At 41.4% G+C, this 23,210-nt stretch overlaps 1 protein-coding gene across 2 annotated transcripts in view; it reads right to left on the reverse strand.

The window, feature by feature from the left end:
* Positions 1 to 23,210, reverse strand: part of VPS53 (VPS53, GARP complex subunit) — a 140,023-nt gene that overhangs the window by 89,613 nt on the left and 27,200 nt on the right. For both annotated transcript variants that reach the window (XM_023762784.1, XM_006099194.3), the window contains exons 5-6: positions 4,278 to 4,364; positions 2,075 to 2,190 (exon numbers count right to left, since the gene is read on the reverse strand). In XM_023762784.1, coding sequence (XP_023618552.1) covers positions 2,075 to 2,190; positions 4,278 to 4,364 — 203 coding nt within the window. The remainder of the gene's footprint in view (positions 1 to 2,074; positions 2,191 to 4,277; positions 4,365 to 23,210) is intronic.

Here is a 23,210-nt window from a genome sequence, read left to right on the forward strand (position 1 = left end):
ACAAATTATATAAATCCAAAAAATAAAACAGAAATCAACTCGATTTAGTAAGTATTTGCTGAGCACTAAAAAAGTATGGTGCTATGCAGTGGGGGGAGACGTCTAAATCCTCAAGGCAACAACATTTAGTCAGGGAGAGGGCCAAATACACAGCTAACGAATACCAGATAGGATGAACTGAGTTCTAAACAGAAACACTAGGTATGTGCTATGGGAGGTACAAAAGAATGTGTGAGTAATGGGTTCTCATTGTGTGGGGAAAGGGAAATCTGGGAAGACTATGAATTTTGGGTTTGAGTTGGGTTATGGGATTAGCAGGCTTTTGACAGAGAACATGGGTAAGGATGTTATTATCTGAGGGTTACAGTTTAGGGGCAAACCAAACACATCTTCCCAGGATACAACAAAGGGCATTTAGGTTCATTTACATGTAAACTCAGATCTGTACGTTTTAAGCCAATGTTAAGCAACTCTGTTTCCCTATTGCAAAGGTTAATGAAGCATAAAAGAGGATGCTGATAAAATCAAGTTACACATAGCAAGGAAGGACAAACCATTAGATCTAAATCTTTCATTAGGGTTGGGCTTTTAAATTAAAAGTATATTTTACGACTTCCCTTAAGAGGCATTTACAAAGACAGGATCAAGTTCAAGCTAAGATGTGATGCTGCTGCCGGGTCAGATAGTTGTGCAAAACTAAGCATCTGGGGGAAGGGACAAGGAAATTGCTCTTCCAGTCTGCCACTGGCCTCTGACCTCTCTGATCACTACTTGCAAGAGAATGGACCAGGGTTCACTGAAACTCATGCAACATCTGGGAGAGATCAAGAAGGAGCCAGTCCCCCGCCCCTAACTTTGGATACTGCATCTAAATTTACGTGAAGATGCTCTTTCTCTGTCCACACATGAGATTACACTGAGGCTGGGGCAGGGGGAATTCAGCCTGAGATAGACCACAGAGGAGAACTGGCACGTCAGAATCTTGCTAATGAAGGAGGCCTTGACACTGCTTCTTTGTGGTAAATAACCAGCTCTTCCTTTTATTTTTATTTTTTCTAAATATATTTTATTGATTTTTTTAAAGAGAGGAAGGGAGAGGGATAGAGAGTTAGAAACATTGATGAGAGAGAAACATCCATCAGCTGCCTCCTGCACACCCCCTATTGGGGATGTGACCGCAACCAAGGTACATGCCCTTGACTGGAATCGAACCTGGGACCCTTCAGTCCGCAGGCTGACGCTCTATCCACTGAGCCAAACCGGGTAGGGCCAGCTCTTTCTTTTAATACTATTTCTAATGTCCTCATGCATCATTCCCTATAGTTCCTCTATAAACCAAACAGGAAGCTACTGTATTTGAAAAACGGGGTTGAATGATAAATCAAAGATATGTTTCTATATGATACATTCAATGACAGTGTGACTCAGACCATCACAAGCAGGAAAACTTGCCAAGGTTAAGGCTATAGGGAGGGACAATGGCCCCGAATCACCTTGTGGGCTTCAATGATAGAGATCTACCAGATCTACCTGTCAGGTTGTTTGTATTCTTGGAGTCATTTCTCCACATGCTTCCAGGGCCCATTCAGATTCATTTGCATCTCATTTCAAAGTGTCAGGCTGTGCCCTGGCTGGTTTTGCTTAGTGTTTAGAGCGTCAGTCTGCACACCAAAGGGTTGCAGATTTGAGTCCCGATCCAGGGCACATACCTGAGTTGCAGGTTCAATCCCTGGCCCCAGTGGGGTCAAGTTCAGGAGGCAACTAATCCACGTGTTTCTCGCACATTAATGTTTCTCTCTCCCTATCCCTCCCCCCCTCCCTTCCACACTCTCTGAAAATCAATGGGAAAATATCCTCGGGTGAGGATTAACAACAGCAAAAAGTGTCAGGTTGTTTGTTGGGTTTTGAACACCAGAGGGCAGAAAGTAAATCTGGTGACTGAACATCTGAGCCAGATTTGCAGAAAGTGGGGCAGGATGGTGAGACTTTACTGGCTGAGAAGTAAATGAACCCTTTCCTCTATGTGACACATTCATTTCATGTGGACCGAAAAGAGAAAGTTGACACTGCTTACTCGAGGGAATCGACGCCGCCTGCCAACATGTGCAGGTGGTTCAGCGTTGTGATTGAGGTGGTCAGGTGGCGTTTGGCATGATCTAACTGCTTAATATCACGGGTGATTTCTTTAACCTAAATATGGAAAACCACAGGAGAAAAAGGAAGAAGGTAAGAGCGATGTAAACCCACCCGCAAGGAGCTCCACAAGGAAATAATGCAAATGAAGGAAGAAAAAAACTCAGGTTATACCCGAAACTAATACAAAATAACATTGACTATAAACTGTAATTAAAAAATAAAATGTTTTTAAAAAAGTCTCAGGTTAGCCCTTGGAGAAAACACAGGCTTTTTCACAACAGATAATCAAATTCATTCCCAATCAGCCCATTTAAATTTAATTTGGCATTTCTTCAACTGACTTTACCCGGGGTTATAAAATCCTCATTTGTGAGAATGAAATGAACTTTATTTTTCACCCCCAATGGAGTCTACCGGGCCCAGAAGCCAAGTACAGTGCATGTACTATTCTGACCTTTTTCTGACCTTAAACAAGGTCAGAAAAGTATGCCTTCTGCCGCTGGGACTACTAGATTCAGAATAAAAATGGATGGTATTAGTTGGCTAATTCTACTGAGATGGTCTTCACTCATGGAACTAGGGTTTACTGTCTTCAGAAAAGAAAGAATTCCTCTCAAATTTGAAGATTTTTAAGAATGAAAACCCCATAACATAAGCTTAGCATGTAATGTCACAAGAGAAGAGACATAGTCTTCAGTGAGTGAGAAGGAAATTGGAGGAGTAAAATTCCAAGTGTTGATCTGCCAGGTCCAAGAGGAAGAAGTGCTGTATCTGGGAACACAAGTATATTTTAGTCACTAGAAAAGTACACTGGGTAGTGAAGTGGGGACAATTTTCCAACTTTATCAACACCCAGGTAAAATCTTCCACTAACTGCCTGAGTTCATGTTGACCAAGAAGCTTCTGAAGAGCAACTTGCTTTCCCAGGTTCTCTGATACCTGGAAGGGAGGGAGTGCCCCAATACCAGGCACACATATCCTGGTTACTGGAAAGATATACCTCCCATTAAAAGTGAAAAACCTGGGCCCTGGCTGGTGGCTTAGTTGGTTGGAGCATTGTCCTATACACTGAAAGGCTATGGGTTCGATTCCCAGTCCAGGCACATACCTGGGTTGCAGGCTCGATCCCCGGTCGGGGTGCGTACAGGGAGTAACCAACTGCTCTCTTTCCCTCTCTCTCTCTCCCCTCCCCCGCCCCCTCAAATCAGTTTAAAAAACACACTATGTCCTTAGGTGAGGATTAAAAATTTTTTTAAATAAAAAAAGTGAAAAACCTGGTAGTGAGTTAAGTTCATGTGACCTGATTTTCTAATTGGATCACCCTGCATGACCTCATAAAGATTATGACCTGCATAGCTCAGTTTCACAATCACAAACTTGCAAGGTTTTTTGTAACCAAAAAGATTAGGGGAAAAAATGATAGTAATAATGGTTTCCATTCATTGAGCAACTAACACAAGTCTAAGACCATCTCAGCGCTCTTCATACATTCAATTCTTGTAACGCTTTGAGCGAGATGTTGTTATTCTTATTTATAGTTGAAAAAACTGGAATTCAGAGACATTACATTATGTAGTCAGAATCTGAGCCCAGGAGTTGGCATTTCACAGCACTTCCCACAGAGTACGAGTGGGTGAGGCTGGATTCTTGGTCAGCAGCGGGGCCTTCAGAGTACATCACCGGAGGACAGATGTGTAGAGGGAGAACTTAATCAAAACCATAAGCATGTATCATGGGCAGGCTACATCCACCTCCCAGATCCAGGAACCATTTTCATGTGATACCAAGTGACATATCGTATATCTTAATAATGGCTTCCATTCATTGAGCAACTAACACAAGCCTAGTACTATGCGTGATATAAAATACGTGATATAAACAAGTGCTAGAGAAAGGAATCCAAAATGACTAGAAAACTATTTAAACACAGGGCTGCAAATATCGGGCGGCAGGGAATGAGTCACTCCACCGCTAGCTCCTCCTCCTGAACTGATCTAGAGTGTACTCAGAGGGCTTGTTTTAGAGATGTGGGTGCTGTGGTTGGCATCAAATGGGAGTAAAAGCCCAATAACAAGTATAAGTGGATGAGATGCAAACTTCCTCTCCTGGAGCAAAAAAATTAGGAAGAAACCTAAACTCACCATTTGCTCTGATTTTTCTGCTTTGTCTTTGATATCTTTGATTTTGCCGAAGAGTTGCTGAATCGCTTTCTGGGCCTCTTCAAGTGCCTAGAATAAGAGAAATAGATGAAAAACTAGACGGCACCAGTCCCTACACTGTAATCAAGTCCAGCTTCAGAAGAAAATTAATAAAGTTCTCTTGATTCATTGCACTTATGCTGACAATTTTACTGGACCAAAGTAGTAGAGACAGAGTCCAGCATTTGGATACAGGCAAATACTCGGGATTCTTGCCAATATACATCATAAAGTTTTAATTTAAAAACGAAACTATTTCCCTCTATCCCAGCGATTACTACACATATTGATGACAACAAATAAACAGGACATGCATATCTGTGTGTGCATGCGTGCGTGTGTGTGTCTGTGCATGTGCGTGCATGCATGCGCACATATGCAGTAACCTTCAAAACCTGTAGAGAGACAGAGATGACTGATGGGGGTAGGGGAAGCTCTGAAATTTGGAACTTCCAGATGACTGTGCCTTCAAAAACATCACAACTATCCATGGGAACTCCAGACTGCGGCAAACCTTAAAGACATTATAATACCCCACTTGGAAATCAAAGAAATGAAGTTAGAAAGGGACGCTTAAAGCTACAGGTGAGCCAAATGTTTCCCCTGAAATAAGAACCTACAAAGACGAATGCCACACATTAAAAATATTACAACCCACAGTAGCTTCTGTGAGGAGGGGAAGCAATATTCAGGGATTTGGGAGGGTGCAAAAGCCACACATGTGCAGAACATGTGTATTTATAAAAGATGCAGCAAAGGACCCATGCTTCATTTCATCAAAAGCACTTTATTTAGTTTGGATTTAAGAGTGGCCTGTCCTAATTGGGTCTCACTAGCCCTTTATAAATGTAATGACAGGGCTAATGTAACCCTAGAGCTGTGTGTGGCCATCTTTGCCGACAGAGAAAAACAGACAGCCTTCGTGGGAAGGACACCCTCACAGAGGGAAGAGGAAAACAAAGCCGAGTTGGAGAAAGACAAAAGGCAGACAGAATTATCTGAACCTCTGCATCCAGCTGTACCCAATGGGAGAGCTACCTCTACACTATGAATTCATACATATTCTTTTTTGCTTAAAAAAAAATCCCCAAAAAGCAAACTTAAGTTGTCTTCCTCTGCAGGAAATATTTTCCTTGTTAGAGGGATCACATCTCCCTTTCCTTCCCAGGTTTCCTGAGCTGTCCGCTTCTTCTCATATTGGGAAGCCTTTTTCATCTTGAGCTCCCTGCCCTGCGTGCAGCTCACATCCAAACATGGCTTTCTTTTGATCTTCTTCCACCTCCTCTGGGGTTTGAGGAGGTTTCACATGTGGGGACGAGGATGCTAAGCTAGTGCATGTGACTATGCTATGGCTTCCGCAGTGAACGTCCAGGAGCTCCTCTGAGAAAGCCCTTAGCCCATTTGTTGCCAAGTCCGAGGTCACGCTTCCAGCAGCTGCTCCACCACCTCCCTGGGCAGTGTGTGTTTGCTCTGCTGGATCAACTTACTTACGTCTACAGAGGTTTGTGAGCAAAGGAGCTTTCTACCTGTCATTTCTGCTACCTGGACACAGGTATTTTCATCATTGGAAAGTTTGGTCCTGGAGCTGGAAAGGGGGCAATGGAATGGAATTGGGTCACTCTAGGTGGCCCCTCTCCATCCCATCCCACCCGAAAAGGACGCCTCACTCAGCAACTGTTTCCACTCAGCTTCCTACCATCCTGTCTTTCTGATTCCAGGACTTGGCATCCCTGAAACAGCTGTGGTGTCGCCCTGACCAGGTGGCTCAGCTGACTGGAGCATCATCCCACGCACCAAAAGGTTTGGGTTCGATTCCCAGTCAGGGCATACACCTAGGTTTCAGGTTTGATCCCCAGTTGGGGCGAGTATGGGAGGCAACTGATTCATGTTTCTCTCTCACATCAATGTTTCTCTCTCTCTCTCCCTTCCTCTCTCTCTAAAAATCAAGAAAAACATATCCTCAGGTAAGAATTAAAAAAAAAAAAAAAAAAAAGAAACAGCTGTGGTGTCATGAGACAACCCTCCATTTTTCAGTCAGAAGGCAGGAATATGAGGCCTCTCTCCACTGTCACATACTAGCTGTATATCTCGGGCATCAATTTCCTTGTCTGAAAAATGGTGATGATGGAACTTCCAGGGTTATTGGGAAAATTTAATGGCATAAGAAGTGTAAAAAGCTGCATGAATATTTTATTTATTTCCAGAACTTATGACCAACCTGAGCAAATGCATGTATGCATATATTTATAGGTAAATACACACATATATATGTAATGTTCTCCTCTGACGACACTTTTCTCTCTCACACACAACCTCTAGGCCCGCCTACTAGCTGACCCGTCTTAGTTTTAGCCCCTCCCTGAGTGAATCCATGCCCACTCATTCCACCTCCCTACCCCTTCTCAACAGCACTAATCATCAAGGAAATGCAAATCAAAACCACAATACATATCACCTCACACCTGTCAGATTGGCTATTATCAAAAAGACAACAAATAGTAAGTGCTAGTAGTGATGTGGAGAAAAGGGAACCCTAGTGCACTGTTAGTGGGATTGTAAATTGATGCAGCCACTATAGAAAATAGTGTGGAGATTCTTTAAAATAAAAAATAGAACTACCATATGACCCAGTAATTCCACTTCTGGGTATCTATGCAAAGGAAACAAAAACACTACTTTGAAAAGATATATACACCTCTATGTTCACTGTAGCATTATTTACAATAATCACGATATGGAAGCAACCTAAGTGTCCACCAATAGATGAATGAATAAAGAAAGTGTGGTACAGCCCTAGCTGGTTTGGCTTAGTGGATAGAACATTGGCCTGCGGACCGAAGAGTCTCAGGTTTGATTCCGGTCAAGGGCACGTACCTCGGTTGCAGACACCTTCTCAGCCCGGGCCCTAGTCAGGGCCCGTGCAGGAGGCAACCAATTGATGTGTTTCTCTGACATTGATATTTCTCTCTGTCTTTCCCTCTCGCCTCAACTATCTCTAAAAATTAATGGAAAAATATCCTCGGATGGGGATTAAAAAAAAAAAGTGTGGTACATTTATACAATGAAATATTATTCAGCCATAACAAAGAATGAAATCTTGCCATTTGCGACAACATGGATGGACCTAGAGGGTATTATACCAAGTGAAATAAGTCAGACAAATACTATATATTTTCAGTTATATGCAGAATCTAAAAAACAAAATAAACATACAGAACAAAACCAAAATAGGCTCATAGAAACAGAACTGATGGTTGCCATAGGGGAAGAAGGGTATGGTTGAAGAAGATTAAGAAGTACAAACTGCCAGTTATAAAATAAGTCATGATGGAGCAACCAAGATGGCGGCATAGGTAAATACCTGACCTGTTGCTGCGTACAATCACATTAAAACTACAGCTAAAAGACAAAACGAACATCATCCAGAACCACGGGAAGGCTGGCTGAGTGGAAATTCTACAACTAGAAGGAAAGACAAAAGCACATTGAGTCTGGTAGGAGGTGCAGAGGTGCAGAGGTGTGGAAGTATAGAGGTACGGAGGCACGTGCGAAAGGGGCTGGCAGCTGGGTATGCTGTTGTCTTTTCAAACGGGAGGAAGATACAAGCTCCCGACTGCTCTGTACTCCAGCTCTGGGCGAGAATTTGGGGACCCAGACTCATACGAAGAGAAACTGGACTGTCTGGCATCGGGCCGAAAGGTGAGGGCGGCTTTCTTGCAGAGGTGCTTGCAGCGTTCATTGTTCCTGCATAGGGCCGCGGGACACAGACCCCAGGACCTCTCAGAGGCAAAGGAGACTGGCAGCCATTGAGGTTTGCTCCGTCCAGGTGATTCCCTGAGACCCCGCCCCACCCAATTTACAATCCCACCCAAGCTGTGCACAGAGGCTTTTGCATAGAATGGCCTGGCCTTTCTCCCCCTAAAAACCTGTCAAACTGTAGCTGGGTCAGAGAACCCCAGAGCTTCCAAAAGAAGGCCTAAGGCTCATCAGCAGCCTGCATTACTTCACAGCTGCGCCTCAACTGGGTACCTCCAAACCCCAAACAAATAGGAGGAATCTGCAGATCTCTCTGTAGCTCCTGCTGTGTGGCCTCAGGCAGTGGCTGACTTTGCACCTCTTTGGAGATCCAAGAGCCAGTCTACCCAGTGGTCAGAGTGAGACCATGCAGATTACAACTCTTCACATCCATAAGAGACACACTCAGGGCAGACTCAGTGAGCGCCAAAGCCCCACTGAAGCAAGTCCTGCCCCATAAGGGTGTCTCCAGCAGAGAAGTTCTCCCACCGTAGACACAACTGGTCCTCACAGCCAGTTGATCTGGAGGTCAATTCCTATCAGTGATACCAACAGCAATCAAGGCTTAACTACAACAAGACTGTGCACACAGCCCATAAAAGGGTTTACCAAGAGTGTCCACCTCAGGGAATTAGGGAGGCTGAGCCACTGGGCCCTATAGGACACCTAGCACACAAAGCCACTCTACCAACACAGGGAAGCATAAAAAATGTGGAGACAAAGAAACAGGTCACAAATGAAAGAAATGGAGGAAAGCAAATGACTGGATATAGAGTTCAAAACCACGGTTATAAGGTTACTCAAGAATCTTCTAGAAACCTCTGAGAAATATAGCGAGAACCTTAAGGATATAAAAAAGGACCAATTAGAAATTAAGCATACATTGACTGAAATAAAGAATAATATACAGAGACCCAACAGCAGACAAGAGGATCCCAAGAATCAAGTCAAAGATTTGAAATACGAAGAAGCAAAAAACAAACACCCAACCAGAAAAGCAAAAGGAAAAAAGAATCCAAAAATATGAAGATAGTGTAAGGAGCCTCTAGGACAACTTCTAACGTACCAACATCTGAATTATAGGGGTGCCAGAAGAAGAGAGCAAGATATTGAAAACCTATTTGAAGAAATAATGACAGAAAACTTCCCCTACCTGGTGAAAGAAATAGACTTACAAGTCCAGGAAGCGCAGAGAATCCCAAACAAAAGGAATCCAAAGAGGACCACACCAAGACACATCATAATTAAAATGCCAAGAGCAAAAGACAAAGAGAGAATCTTAAAAGCAGCAAGAGAGCCCTAACTGGTTTGGCTCAGTGGATAGAGCATCAGCCTGTGGACTGAAAGGTCCCAGGTTCGATTCCTGTGGAGGGCATGTACCTTGGTTGCGGGCACATCCCTAGTAGGAGGTGTGCAGGAGGCAGCTGATTGATGTTTCTCTCTCATTGATGTTTCTAACTCTCTATCTCTAACCCTCTCCCTTCCTCTCTGTAAAAAATCAAAAAAATATATTAAAAAAAAAAGCAGCAAGAGAAAAACAGATAGTTACCTACAAGGAAGTACCCATACGACTGTCAGCTGATTTCTCTACAGAAGCTATGCAGGCCAGAAGGGAGTGGCAAGAAATATTCAAAGAGATGAATAGCAAGAACCTACAACCAAGATTTCTCTACCCAGCAAAGCTATCATTTAGAATTAAAGGTCAGATAAACAGCTTCACACATAAGAAAAAGATAAAGGAGTTCATTACCACCAAACCAGTATTATATGAAATGCTGAAGGGTATTCTTTAAGAAGAGGAAGAAGAAAAAGGTAAAAATAAAAATTATGAACAACAAAGTGACAACAAATACGTATCTATTAACAAGTGAATCTAAAAATCAAGTGAATAAAAAATCTGACCAACAGAATAAACTGGTGAATATAATAGAATCAGGGGCATAGAAAGGGAGTGGACTGAAAATTCTCGGGGGAAAGGGAGTGTGGGGGGTGGGGGAAGAGACTGGAAAAATTGTACACCTATGGACGAGGACAGTGGGGGAGGGGTAAGGGCAGGGGGTGGGGTGGAAACTGGGTGGAGGGGAGCTATGGGGGGAAAAGAGGAACAACTGTAATAATCTGAACAATAAAGATTTATTTAAAAAAAACTCATGATGATGTAAAATGCAGCATAGGGTATATAGTCAATAGTATCATAATAATTATGTACGGTGACAAATGGTTACTAAACTTATTGTGGTGATCACTTCATAAGGTATATAAATGTCTAATCACTATATTGTACACCTGAGATTAATATAATAGTATGTCAACTACAACTTAAAATAAATTTACAAAATTTCCCTCCCTGTTTCTAATATTCACCTCCTCAAAAGCAGGATACAAAATTCTTTTGATCATTGCTAACTGCTATACCACCCAACCATAGATTTCTTAAGATTATGACAAACCAAAATAAAGTTCTAACAATATAAAAATGATAAAGAATAAGTTACCAGATATCTAGTTATAACCAAAAGGAGGATACTCAACACAGTTATTGATTGTGTGCAAATCTCTGTTGTCTCCCATGGCCTACTTCAAGTGCCATTTCTTTCCAACCTTTCCCGACTTCCTCTTCCCTTCCAGACACCCTCTCTCACAAACATACACAAAGCACACAGTAGAATCCATTCGTTCTTTATCTGAGTGCCCATGGACCTTTATATATAGTTAACATTTGTAATAATTTTTTGTGGGTCTATCTTTTGACTGGACTTTGCAATCCTAGCGGGCAGAGAAATGTCTCACTCATTGTAACTCTCCCATACCTACGGCAATGACCAGGATAAAACAGTAGGTGTTCAACACATGTTTAATAAGTTGAATTTACAACCAATCAATCATGGTGTACACAAATACAGAGACACACACTCCATCATTGCTCTCAGGTACTTATGGCTGTGCCAGCATTTCAACTGCAGACCTTCTTTTAAGCAACATAATTCAGTTTTGCAATCTGCACATACTGAGAAATATGTTGGGTTAAATAACCTAGGAAATTAGAGGAAAAATTTTTAACTTGCCATGACATCAAGTTTTGTAAAGTTGTAGCTATAATAGTAAATTATTATAAACTAGAGCAGTAATGGCGAACCTATGACACGCGTGTCAGAGGTGACACGTGAACTCATTTTTTTGGTTGATTTTTCTTTGTTAAATGGCATTTAAATATATAAAACAAATATCAAAAATATAAATCTTGCCCTAACCGGTTTGGCTCAGTGGATAGAGCGCCGGCCTGCGGACTGAAGGGTCTCAGGTTCGATTCCGGCCAAGGGCATGTACCTTGGTTGCGGGTACATCCCCAGTCGGGGGTATGCAAGAGGCAGCTGATCGATGTTTCTAACTCTCTATCCCTCTCCCTTCCTCTCTGTAAAAAATCAATACAATATATTTAAAAATATATATAAATCTTTGTTTTACTATGATTGCAAATATCAACAAATTTCTATATGTGACACGGCACCAGAGTTAAGTTAGGGTTTTTCAAAATGCTGACATGCCGAGCTCAAAAGGTTCGCCATCACTGAACTAGAGGCCCAATGAAATTCGTGGATGGGGCTCGGCCCTCGCAGCCACGACAGCTTGCCTTTGCCCTCGCAGCACTGGCTTCGTCCGGGAGGTCATCTGGAAGGATGTCCATAGATTCATGTATATGTGTATGTATTTTTTTCAGAAGAACTTCATCTACCTCAAAAGCCCTCTTCGTTTAAGAAAGACACTTTTTAATGATGGTCTTTTAATAAACTCTATGTTTTTAGATTATTTGAGATATTTCAGATATTTTTAAACATTAGATTACAAATTTTCTTTCTGAAATAACTGCAAAATCATTTTTTCTTTTGGTTGTGTTCCTTAGGATCTAGAACTAATTTTAATATACACTTTATTTAAACAACAAACACTATACTGAAAATGCAGAGATAAAAAACAATTTCTGCTCTCAAGGAGTTTATAATCTAGCAAGGCAAAGAGACAGGCTAACAAACCGTAAGAACACTGAGATGTGATAAAGATATGTATAATGTTGTGGGAGCCCAGTAAGATCATCAGCAATACTGGCTTGTTTGTTTGGTAGGAAGAGAGAGATAAGGAAGGGAGGTCCAAGAAGTCACAACTTCACAACTTATTATTTGGGCCAGAGAGTTATAAAATAATAGTTGTAGCCGAAACCGGTTTGGCTCAGTGGATAGAGCGTCGGCCTGTGGACTGAGAGGTCCCAGGTTCGATTCCAGTCAAGGGCATGTACCTGGGTTGCGGGCACATCCCCAGTGGGACATGTGCAAGAGGCAGCTGGTCGATGTTTCTCTCTCATCGATGTTTCTAACTCTCTATCTCTCTCCCTTCCTCTCTGTAAAAAATCAATAAAATATATTTAAAAAAAAAAAATAATAATAGTTGTAGGCCCATCCGGTGTGGCTCAGTAGCTGAATGTCAACCTATGAAGCAGGAGGTCACCATTTGATTCCTGGTCAGGCCACACGCTTGGGTTACAGGATCGATCCCCAGTAGGGGGCATGCAGGAGGCAGCCGATCAATGGTTCTCATCATTGATGTTTCTCTCTCCCTCTCAGAAATCAATAAAAATATATTTTTTAAAAAGTGTTTCTGGTGATAAATCATATTGTCATCTCATCTCTAGCATCTAACCAAAGCTAGAGCACAACTGAAACTCAATAAAAATATTTGCCAACTGATTAAAACTATCATGGGGCCCTGGCCAGTGGGGCTCGGTTGGTTGGTACACTAAAAAGTGTCAGGCTCCATTCCCAGTCAGGGCACATACCCAGGTTGCAGGTTCCATCCCCCGTCGGGGTGCTTATGGAAGGCAACTGATGGATGTTTCTCTCACACATTGTTATCTCTCTCTCTCTCTCTCTCTCTCTCTCTCTCTCTCTCTTTCCCTTTCTCTCCCTCCCTCTCTTTAAAAAAAAAATCAATAAAATTGTTTTAAAATAACAAACATCACGGGGCACTTCTAAGAGTATCAGTGCTGAGACTACTGCTCTGAATGCTTTCCCTAACTTCAGGCACGATTATAAGTAGTGGTTCAAAAATAGCACCACACTCACAAACTCTGTTACCTACTTGCCTGATGTGGAGTCTAAAGCCCAGGATGATACAAGGGGTCAGTAATTTCTAAAACGATTGGAACCCTCTAAAAAAATGTTGGGTCCTGATACAAAAAAAAACACACACAACAACAAAAAAAAAACACACTACAGAGGCCTCTGCAGGCAACTGCCCACCAGAAATGACTTGCACAGAATTCTGTGATAGCGTCGGTCATGTCATGTTCTGATGATGCTCTTATTGGGATTATAAGCACTGTCTTTTGTCAAACACCTTAAGACATACGACATTCAGCTAAGAAAGGCAAAAAGGGCCAAGCTAAGGTCTGAAGAAGTGTGTGATTCCTTCTCAGAGAAAGGGTTTCTATCTCTATTTCTCTTATTCCCACTCTGGCATCCCACCAGCACTCTCTCTGCTGAAGGTACCACTTTTTTGTTCCAGCAAACAAATAAGACTCACACAATCTCACATTTCAGTCTTAAAGAAAGATAAACTGTCTGCCAGATTTTTTTCAGGCTGGAATGCTTTTGCTTGTTATAACAATGTACCAAAGTCAAGGAAATTTAATATAATTCATTTTCCAGAGTCAAAAGGGTTCTTGTGAAGCAGTCACTCCATCAAGCAAGTCCATTCTCAACACACACCCCAATATTTGAAATCTAATTTCTAGTAATCAGTTACACAGAAAGAAGAGCATCTTAGGAAGAATCCTAAGACCTAAAAAAGGTTAAGATTTTTAAAAAATACTTTTACTACCTGGCTAATCAGAAAATGTGCTGAAAGATAGAGTCTGGCCCTAGACACTCTAAAATAAAATGGGGCTACTTTTCCTTTCCAAGCTGTATGTGGACTAAAAACAGAACTAATCACCCAAAAATGTCTGCTTTCAATCTACCCTTACTGGAGTTTCCGAATTGAGCACTGGAGCGTGGCGGCAGCCTGCATCCGAGGGTGTTGTTAGGAGCAGTTGCTGTACTGGTCCTATTTAGTAACTCAATTTCTGCAGTCGGGAGGTGCAGAGCAACCCACTGAGCCAGTCTAGAAGGCTCAGCAGAACCAATTACACTATCTCTGTATTTCTGAGCATCATTAACTGTAGCCATTATTCTTTATTCTCCTTGCCGCCTGAAGTAGGCTGCACAGGCTACTGAAGCCACACGAGGTCATGTGTGCGGAAGATAATCAGCATGGAACCTGGCACAGGCTCTACTGCTTTCTTCTTCTCTCATCTTTTTATTTTCTTTTATCCAGAACTATTGTCTGCCACCTATGTAGACAGAGGGGATATGAGCCAATGGAAATGCGTTGAGAAATTAACATCCCCTCTGGTTCTTATATGCGTCTTTATCCTGTGAGTCCACAGGCAGTTTCTAAGAGACTTTATTTTTTTAAGTAAGCATTTTTTAAAATTTATTTTTATTGTTGACAGTATTACAGATGTTTCCCACTTTCCCCCTTATGCCCCCCTCCACCCAGCTCCCGCCCAACCCTAGGCCTTCACCACATTACTGACTGTGTCCATGGGTTATACATATATGCATATAAATTATTTGGTTAATCTCTTTCTGCCTTCCCCCCTCCCCCTTTCCTCTGAGATCTGTCCATCTGTTCCATGCATCCATGTCTCTGGAGCTATTTTATTCATCAGTTTATTTTGTTTATTAGATTCCACATATGAGATCATGTGATATTTGTCTTTCTCTGGCTTATTCAGCCTAGCATAATAATCTTCAGGTCCATTCATGCTGTCTCTAAGGGTAAGAGGTCCTTCTTTTTTTTACAGTCAAGTAGTATTCCATTGTGTAAAGTATCACAGCTTTTTTATCCACTCATCTACTGATGGGCACTTGGGCTGTTTCTAGATCTCAGCTATCTACACTAATAAAAGGGTAATATGCTAATTAGACCAGACATCATTCCAGATGTCCTTCCTGACAAAGCCGGGGGCGTGGCCGGCCTGCAAACCCCACTGCTCCTCACCCTGGCTGGCCCCACACCCCAGGGGGGACCCCCATCCCGATCCAGGGACCTCTTCAGGGCAGGCCAGTTGGCCTCCACCCGTGCACCAGGCCTCTATCCTACATAATAAAAGGGTAATATGCAAATTGACCCTAATGGCAGAACGACCACTGAACCAGTCACTATGAGGCGCACTGACCACCACTTGGTCCCTTTCCCCGGCCATCAGGCTCCGATTGCCTGATGGCCACCCAAGGCAGGTGCGGGGCTGGCGAGCGGGCAGGAACAGCTGACCTCTTGGTCCCTTCCCCTTGCCATCAGGCACTGATCACCTGATGACGAATGGGGAACCGAAGGTGGGTGGCGGTAGGGGGCATGGCCGGCTGCAGGCAGCTGGGGAAGATGGCCCTGATCGCAGGCCAGGCCTAGGGACCATATCCATACATGAATTTCATGTGCCGGGTCTCTTGTTGTAAATAATGCTGCTATGAACATAGGGGTGCATATTTTTTTTCTGACTGGTATTTCAGGATTCTTAGGATATATTCCCAGAATTAAATAAAAATTCCATATTTAATTTTGGGGGGAATCTCCATACTGTTTCCCACAGTGACTACACCAATCTACATTCCCACCAGCAATGTACTTGGTTCCCTTTTCCCCACATTCCTGTTGTTTGTTGATTGATTTATGGTAGCCAGTCTGGCAGGTGTGACATGATACCTCATGTCGTTTTAAGTTGCATCTCTCTGACAATTAGTGACAATGAGCATTTTTTAAAAATATATTTTTATTGATTTCAGAGAGGAAGGGAGAAGAGATAGAAACATTTCCTATATAATAAAAGGGTAATATGCAAATTGACCCTAACAGTGGAACGACCAGTCACCATGACACACACTGACCACCAGGGGGCAGACGCTCAATGCAGGAGCTGCCTCCTGGTGGTCAGTGTGCTCCCACAGGGGAAGCTCCCCTCAGCCACAAGCCAGGCTGACAGCTGTGAGCTCAGCGATGGTGGCGGGAACCTCTCCCACCTCCTCAGCAGTGCTAAGGATGTCCAACTGCAGCTTAGGCCCGCTCCCCCGTGGGGTCCCGGGCTGCTAGAGGGCGCAGGCCGGGCTGAGCGACCCCCCCAAGTGTACAAATTTTCGTGCACCAGGCCTCTAGTCAATAATAAGAGAGAATCATTGATTGGCTGCCTCCTGCACACCCCCTCCTGGGGATCGAGCCCGCAAACCCAGGCATGTGCCCTTGACCAGAATCGAACCTGGGACCCTTGAGTCCACAGGCTGATGCTCTATCCACTGTGCCAAACCAGCCAGAGTGAACATTTTTTTCATATGTCTCTTGATAACCTGTATGTCCTCTTTAGAGAAGTGTCTATTCTCTCAATTTTTAATTGGATTGTCTTCCTTTAGTTGAATTGAATGAGTTCTTTACATATTTTGGAAATAACCCCTTTCAGATGTATCATTGGCAAATATGTTTTCACATACAGTAGGTTCCCTTTTCATTTTGAGGACAGTTTATTTTGCTGTGCAGAAGCTTTTTGGTTTGATATAGTCCCATTTGTTTATTTTTTCCTTTGTTTCTCTTACCCTAGGAGATGTATCAGCAAAAATTCTGCTATGTGAGATGTCTAAGATTTTACTGCCTATGTTTTCTTCTAGGATTTTTACCGTTTTGTGACTAACATTTACAATTTAAGTCTCTTATCCATTTTGAGTTTATTCTTGTATAGGGTGTAAGTTTCTCTTTTTTGCATGTACCTGTCCAGTTTTCCCACCACCATTTATTGAAGAGACTGCCTTTACTCCATTGTATGCTCTTGCTTCCTTTGTCAAATATTAATTGATCATAATGGCATGGATAAATTTTTGAGATATTTATTTCAGAGGGAGAGAGAAGGATAGAAACATCAATGTTCTGTTCTGCTCCACTGATCTATATGCTTATCCATGTGCCAGTACCAGGCTGTCTCGATTACAATGGCTTTGCAGTATAGTTTTGTGATTCCCTCCAACTTTGTTCTTCTTTCTCAAGATTGCTGGGAAGAAAATTCTATTTTCCCACTTTTCTGCCATCATTTCTGCTGTCCAACTTTACAACTGTCTGCCTGTTCCCTGCCTACTGCTTGGAAAAGCAATGCATTCTATTAGTTAAAAGCAAGAGTTTTTTAACCAGTAGATGGATTTGACTGTTGGTCTTGCCAAATACTGTTGATCTCTGTCAAGCCACAGTACTTCTCAAGGACAGGAATAAGAGACCCTACCTCAAAAGCTTTTTGTTACAAAAGAATACAGGGCTGCCTGGCCAGTGTGGCTCAGTGATTGAGCATCAACCCATGAACTAGGAGGTCATGGTTCGATTCCTGGTCAGGACACATGCCCAGGTTTTGAGCTTGATTGGCGTGCAGGAGGCAGCTGATCAATGATTCTCTCTCAACATTGATGTTTCTATCCGCGCCCCCCCCCCCTTCTGAAATCAATAAAAACATTTAAGGAAAACACAGGGGTTAGTAACGAGCACTGTGGGATTGTTTACCTGGTATTCCTCCTTTCTTCCCAGGACTCTTCCCTTTCACCCTGTTACTATGGAATCTGTTGTCTCCGAGCCCAGTCCAGGCCCAAAGCTGGGCCAAATAGAGTTTTCCTGTGACTTTCCAGAATGAATCAGGAAAGAGTTCATCTCTTCTGATGGTGGGAACCCCAAGATGTGAAATTGAGTTAGATTGTGGCAAGGTTCCTCAGTAAGGGGAGGGCTCTGGTCTCCAGGTAGAGATAATCCTGAGCATTTTTCCAATCCTGGACTTCAGTTGTTTGACAAATCCAGCTGCAACACTACTCTTTCAACATTTAACTGTTCAACTTCTCCTTCAAAACAAGACGTAAGAGCCTTCCAAATAATCTCCCTTTTTGCCTAGGACACTTTGAATTGGGAATTTGTCTTCTGCAAAGAGTCCTGATAGAGAACTCAGCTCATAAAAGGGACTCACTAAATGGTAACTATTAATATTATTCTCAGATCTCCCAGACAAAATGCTATATTTCAGATAAGAACCAAAGCTCGACCCATCTTGTAGAGCTTTGTAAAGTAAGCTGATTACGTTCAACATCTGCACGAAGATGCATAAGAATGGCTCATGGATCAGGGGGATGATCTCTTCAAACCATGTTGAAAACAAGACATTCTCCAGAAAAAAGTTTCCATCCTTAGTTCAATCCTTCAATAAAAGTGAGTGCCTACTATATGTACTGTGTTAGATACTGAGAGAAAAAGATCACTAACTGGGCACACGTCTTTAAAGAGCTTGTAAGGAATACATGTAAGGAACAAATAAAACTGTCAGATAAGAATAATATAAATAGGTCTGAGTAATGAATGCCAAAATTATTTGGAAAGCAAGGGACTGACTGCTCAAGAGAGCAAAAATATTGCTGAGGGCTACCAGCTCTGACGAGCTCTCAACAGTGGCCCCTACTGTGACATCTACTGCAGGTAGATACCTAGGGGTAAGTAGATTCTATTTATAGAATGCTCCTTCTTTTGATACTCCTGGCCACCATGGTACCTCTAGAGCTGCTGCTATGGAAATGGGGCATCACCAGCTGGAGAAGTGCTCTAAGAGGACTTAGCAATAATAACAATGAAGGCCATTCCCCACCATGGTGCCAAACAGTAGCAGAGGCTACAGGAATCTCAGAGCTGTGGATGACTGCATGTGCACAGCCTCCTGCTTCCCTGTGTCCTCGAACACAACAGGTACCTTCTAGAACTGGTAGCCCTGGTCAAATGCCAGACGAGAATCCATCAAATGGGAATCACTGGTGTTAATACTAACTCCTCCATAGCCCATTCTGAAACCTTGAGTATAAAAGGCCTTTATTTAAAGCACAGGTTTCTTTCCAAGTTTGTGAACCAAAAGAATGTAAAGAGCAAAAGGAGTAATTCTCACCTTATTTGTTAAAATGCTCTGTTCCACCTAAATTACTTTTATTTATGATTTCTGCACACCACATCCACTGAACATGTGAACCAAAGAGTTCATTTTTATTGTTTTTGGGAGACAAGCCAGAAGTTAAAATCACAAGATGAGGCTGGCGCACAAATTCAGCAGTGCCCAAACAAGACTAAACATTTACATTTTAAAGTTCTGCTTATATCTGTTATCACCCATAACTTAAAATATCTTAGCCCTGAAATAGGTGGGAGTGGTGAATGCATTCATGCACAGCTTCCTTTGATGAAATGGAACCCATGAGGATGACTGCGTTTAAAGCAATAGCTCCAAATGGCAAAAGAGAAGAAAATGTTTAAGCAAAAGTCTCAGCTGCTTTTGCTGAATAAAACATACGGGAAGTCAATACTTTAGGAAATGGGGCACATTTAAAGGAACAATTTGTACAAGTTTAACAAAAAAACTACTTCCCCTAAATAGTAGGATTTCCCAGCTGCCAAGTTAAATTCTGATCCCCCATATCTTACTATATTATTTCTCACTTTAGTCACTTAGTAACTCTCATCTATATTATGGGTCTTCATTTAGAAAAGAACGTCCTTTTGTGGTGACATCTGGGTATTTCTTTTTTTAAAAAATATATTTTATTGATTTTTTTACAGAGAGGAAGGAAGAGAGATAGAGAGTTAGAAACATCGATGAGAGAGAAGCATCGATCAGCTACCTCCTGCACACCCCCTACTGGGTATGTGCCCGCAACCAAGGTACATGCCCTTGACTGGAATCGAACCTGGGACCCTTCAGTCCTCAGGCCGACGCTCCATCCACTGAGGCAAACCGGTTAGGGCCTGGGTATATCTTTACCTTATTTTTAGCGAGGCTTCTGAACCAAAAGCCCTCAGGCTATGGACACCCTTGAGGTTTCATCTAAGTGATTTTCTCCTCCTATTTCACTTAATTCTCTTCAGTACCTAAGGTGTGCAGTCAACACAGTTGTCTCCTCTCAGCATTGAGCTCTTTTTGGCTGTTTATACTGAGAGGGACCCAGCTGGTTAATGAGGTCATGGGTCACTGTCATTGCTAGAATTCCCTTGTGAGCCAGTCAACTTTTCAGATTCTATAATGGAAAAAAGTAGCTCCCTCCAAAATCTGCTTTTTAAGTTTGCCTCTGTTATAAAGAGAATTTGGTATAAAGAGAATCAAGTATGTAGCATACTATGAGTCAGAAATTTGGGGCAAGTCACAGAACCTATCTGAGCCTATTTCTTCATCTGCAAAACAGGGAGAATAACATCTACATGGCTGAATTCACATCTTTGTGAGGATCAAGAAAAATAATATTTGCAACAATATTTTGTAGAATGTACATTTATATTGTAATAAAACATTAATTAGCATTATAGATTAAGACAGATGGCTCAAAATGTACCTTCTAACAAAGAAACTCAAAATGTGTCTTTGCTTATAGTGAATTAATCAAGAAAGACATATTAGTCTTATAAGAATATGTTCTTAATTCTAGAGATCTGGATAACTCCAGGGTTGACAACTGTACTGGAACCTGACCACAAGAGGCTAAACCAGCCCTAACTGGTTTGGCTCAGTGGATAGAGCATCGGCCTGCGGACTCAAGGGTCCCGGGTTCGATTCCGGTCAAGGGCATGTACCTTGGTTGCGGGCACATCCCCAGTGGGGAGTGTGCAGGAGGCAGCTGATCGATGTTTCTAACTCTCTATCCCTCTCCCTTCCTCTCTGTAAAAAAATCAGTAATATATATATATATATTTTTTAAAAGTCATTTTGGAGCAAAAAGGGTATGTAATTACTTTTTTTTCTTTTCTTTTTGGTAAATCAACCAAAATTATACTTTTTTTTTGGTCAGGTTGGCAAAAATATATTTTTTGGTGTGGCACAGAATTTTAGCAATTAGTTTATGTGTGCCATGAAATGAAAAAGGTTGAAAATTACTGATCTAGATGACTATAGAACACCAAACCAAGTAGACTGAAAAAAAAAAAAGCATTATTTCTAGTTTTTGCAAAATTAATCTCCCGCCAGTGGAGATCTCAGAGTGCAAATTAGAGCAATGGAAATTTCATAGCTATGTTACAGGCTACTGAAAACAGATTTATAAATGGAAATGTTGAGAAACAACCACAGCACTGAATTCATGCTGTTCGAAATCCTGTATTTCCATGGATGAAAGAGACAGGAGAGGGAAAAAAAGAGATCAAGTTCTTACATGAAGACAGTTTCAAATTCCCATCCATTGTTTAAACATATCTGAATGACTTCTTGTGTCAAGGACCTGAAACCCAGAAAGCTTTGCCTTGTCAGCAGTAATACTGCAGTTTTTCTAATGTGCAACCTCAAACTAAGGATGGAATTTTCCTTCCAAAATTACTAACTACTAGCAGTTAAAAGCAGGAGTATGCTGGGTAACAGCCAGAGCAGTTACAGTAGTGATGAATGGTGTTTTCCTCTTTAGATGGAGAAGCTCTAGTTTAAACTTGTGACTGCCTTTAACATGGAAACAAGCAGATGGCAAAGTTATGTCTGCCCTTCTTTCTTGGCTCCTGAAGAGTGCCAATTTAGATGGAGATGGCTCAGAAGAATAATAAACTTCAGTGTTCCTTCTTGGCACACTACTTTCCTAAAACCATTTTCAACAATCCCATTGCACACAAGTGCGACTTGGTATGTTTCTAAGGTCAGGAAGGAAATAGTCCAACTGCTGAACTTAATAATGCAAAGAAATAATTATGGTAGTTTTCCTTTCTGGGGGGAGGCAGCATCACTACTATTAGGCACTTAACACAAGAACTTTAAGATTCTATAGCTAATCTGGAACACAGTCTGTATGGACTAAATGAAGACAAAATAGGAATGAATGCGTGTCTAGTGGAAAAATAAATCTATTAAAGCTCAGAACAATATGGAAAGAAAGTTTCCAAAGAGATTAAATACTGAGATGATTAAAAATTACCATACGATCCAGCAAGTCTATGCACAGGTATATAATAAAAGAAATGGAAAGCAGGAACTCAAACAGATATTAGTATATCAATGTTCATTACAGTATTGTTCACAACTCACAACAGCCAAAAGGTAGAAATAACTCAAGTGTCCATGAACAGATAGATGAATGGATAAACAAAGTGTGATATTTACATGCAATTCAGTCATCAAAAAGGAATTAAGTTTTTGAACATGAATGAATTTCCCAGATAAAAATACCAGAATTCAACAATACATTAAAAAGACAATCCACAATGACCCAGCAGTTATTTGAGGGTTAAATATTAAGAAATAAGAAGCTAATCAACAAAATGAAAAAGCCATATGATCATATTAGTAGAAGTTGAAAAAGCATTTTATAAAATTCAACATCTATTTTTTGGGCAAACAGGCTTAGTGAGCCCAAATCATGAAGATAACGCCACAGTCAAAGAATCTGGAAACAAGAAAACATCACACTCGGTGTCAGCTCTAAAAGAAAGGGCTCTTTGGTTTGTGTACTGCATTACCCCCAATGCCTATAATAGTGTCCAACATACAAAGGGCACTCATTAAATATTTACTGAGTGAGTGAACAAATATACTAACTAGAGTCATGGTCATTAAAATCAAGAACAAATTGCCCGCCATCCCTACTCAACACTGAAATACTATTCAGAAAGAGCTTTTCTAAAACTTTTAATCTAAGGATTCTTTTATACTCTTGGAACTTATTGAAGGCCCCAAAGACATCTTATTTATTTGGGCTATATCTATTAATATATATCATATTGGAAATTAAAACTGAGAAGTTTAAAAATGTTTACCTATTAATCCATTTTAAAATAACAATAATAAACCCATTACATGTTAATGTAAGTAACATATTTATGTGAATAATAACTACATTCCCTCCCCCCAAAAATAAATTTCTTGAGAAGACTGGCACTGTTTTGTGTCTCTCCAAACATCTTTAGAGTCTGTTTTGATAGATGCCAGCTGAAATCTCATATATGCTTTCTGTATTAAATCTGTTGATATGTTGTTTT

This window comes from Myotis lucifugus, unplaced genomic scaffold (genome assembly GCF_000147115.1).
Source record: "Myotis lucifugus unplaced genomic scaffold, Myoluc2.0 scaffold_262, whole genome shotgun sequence".
NCBI classification, from domain to species: Eukaryota; Metazoa; Chordata; class Mammalia; order Chiroptera; family Vespertilionidae; genus Myotis; species Myotis lucifugus.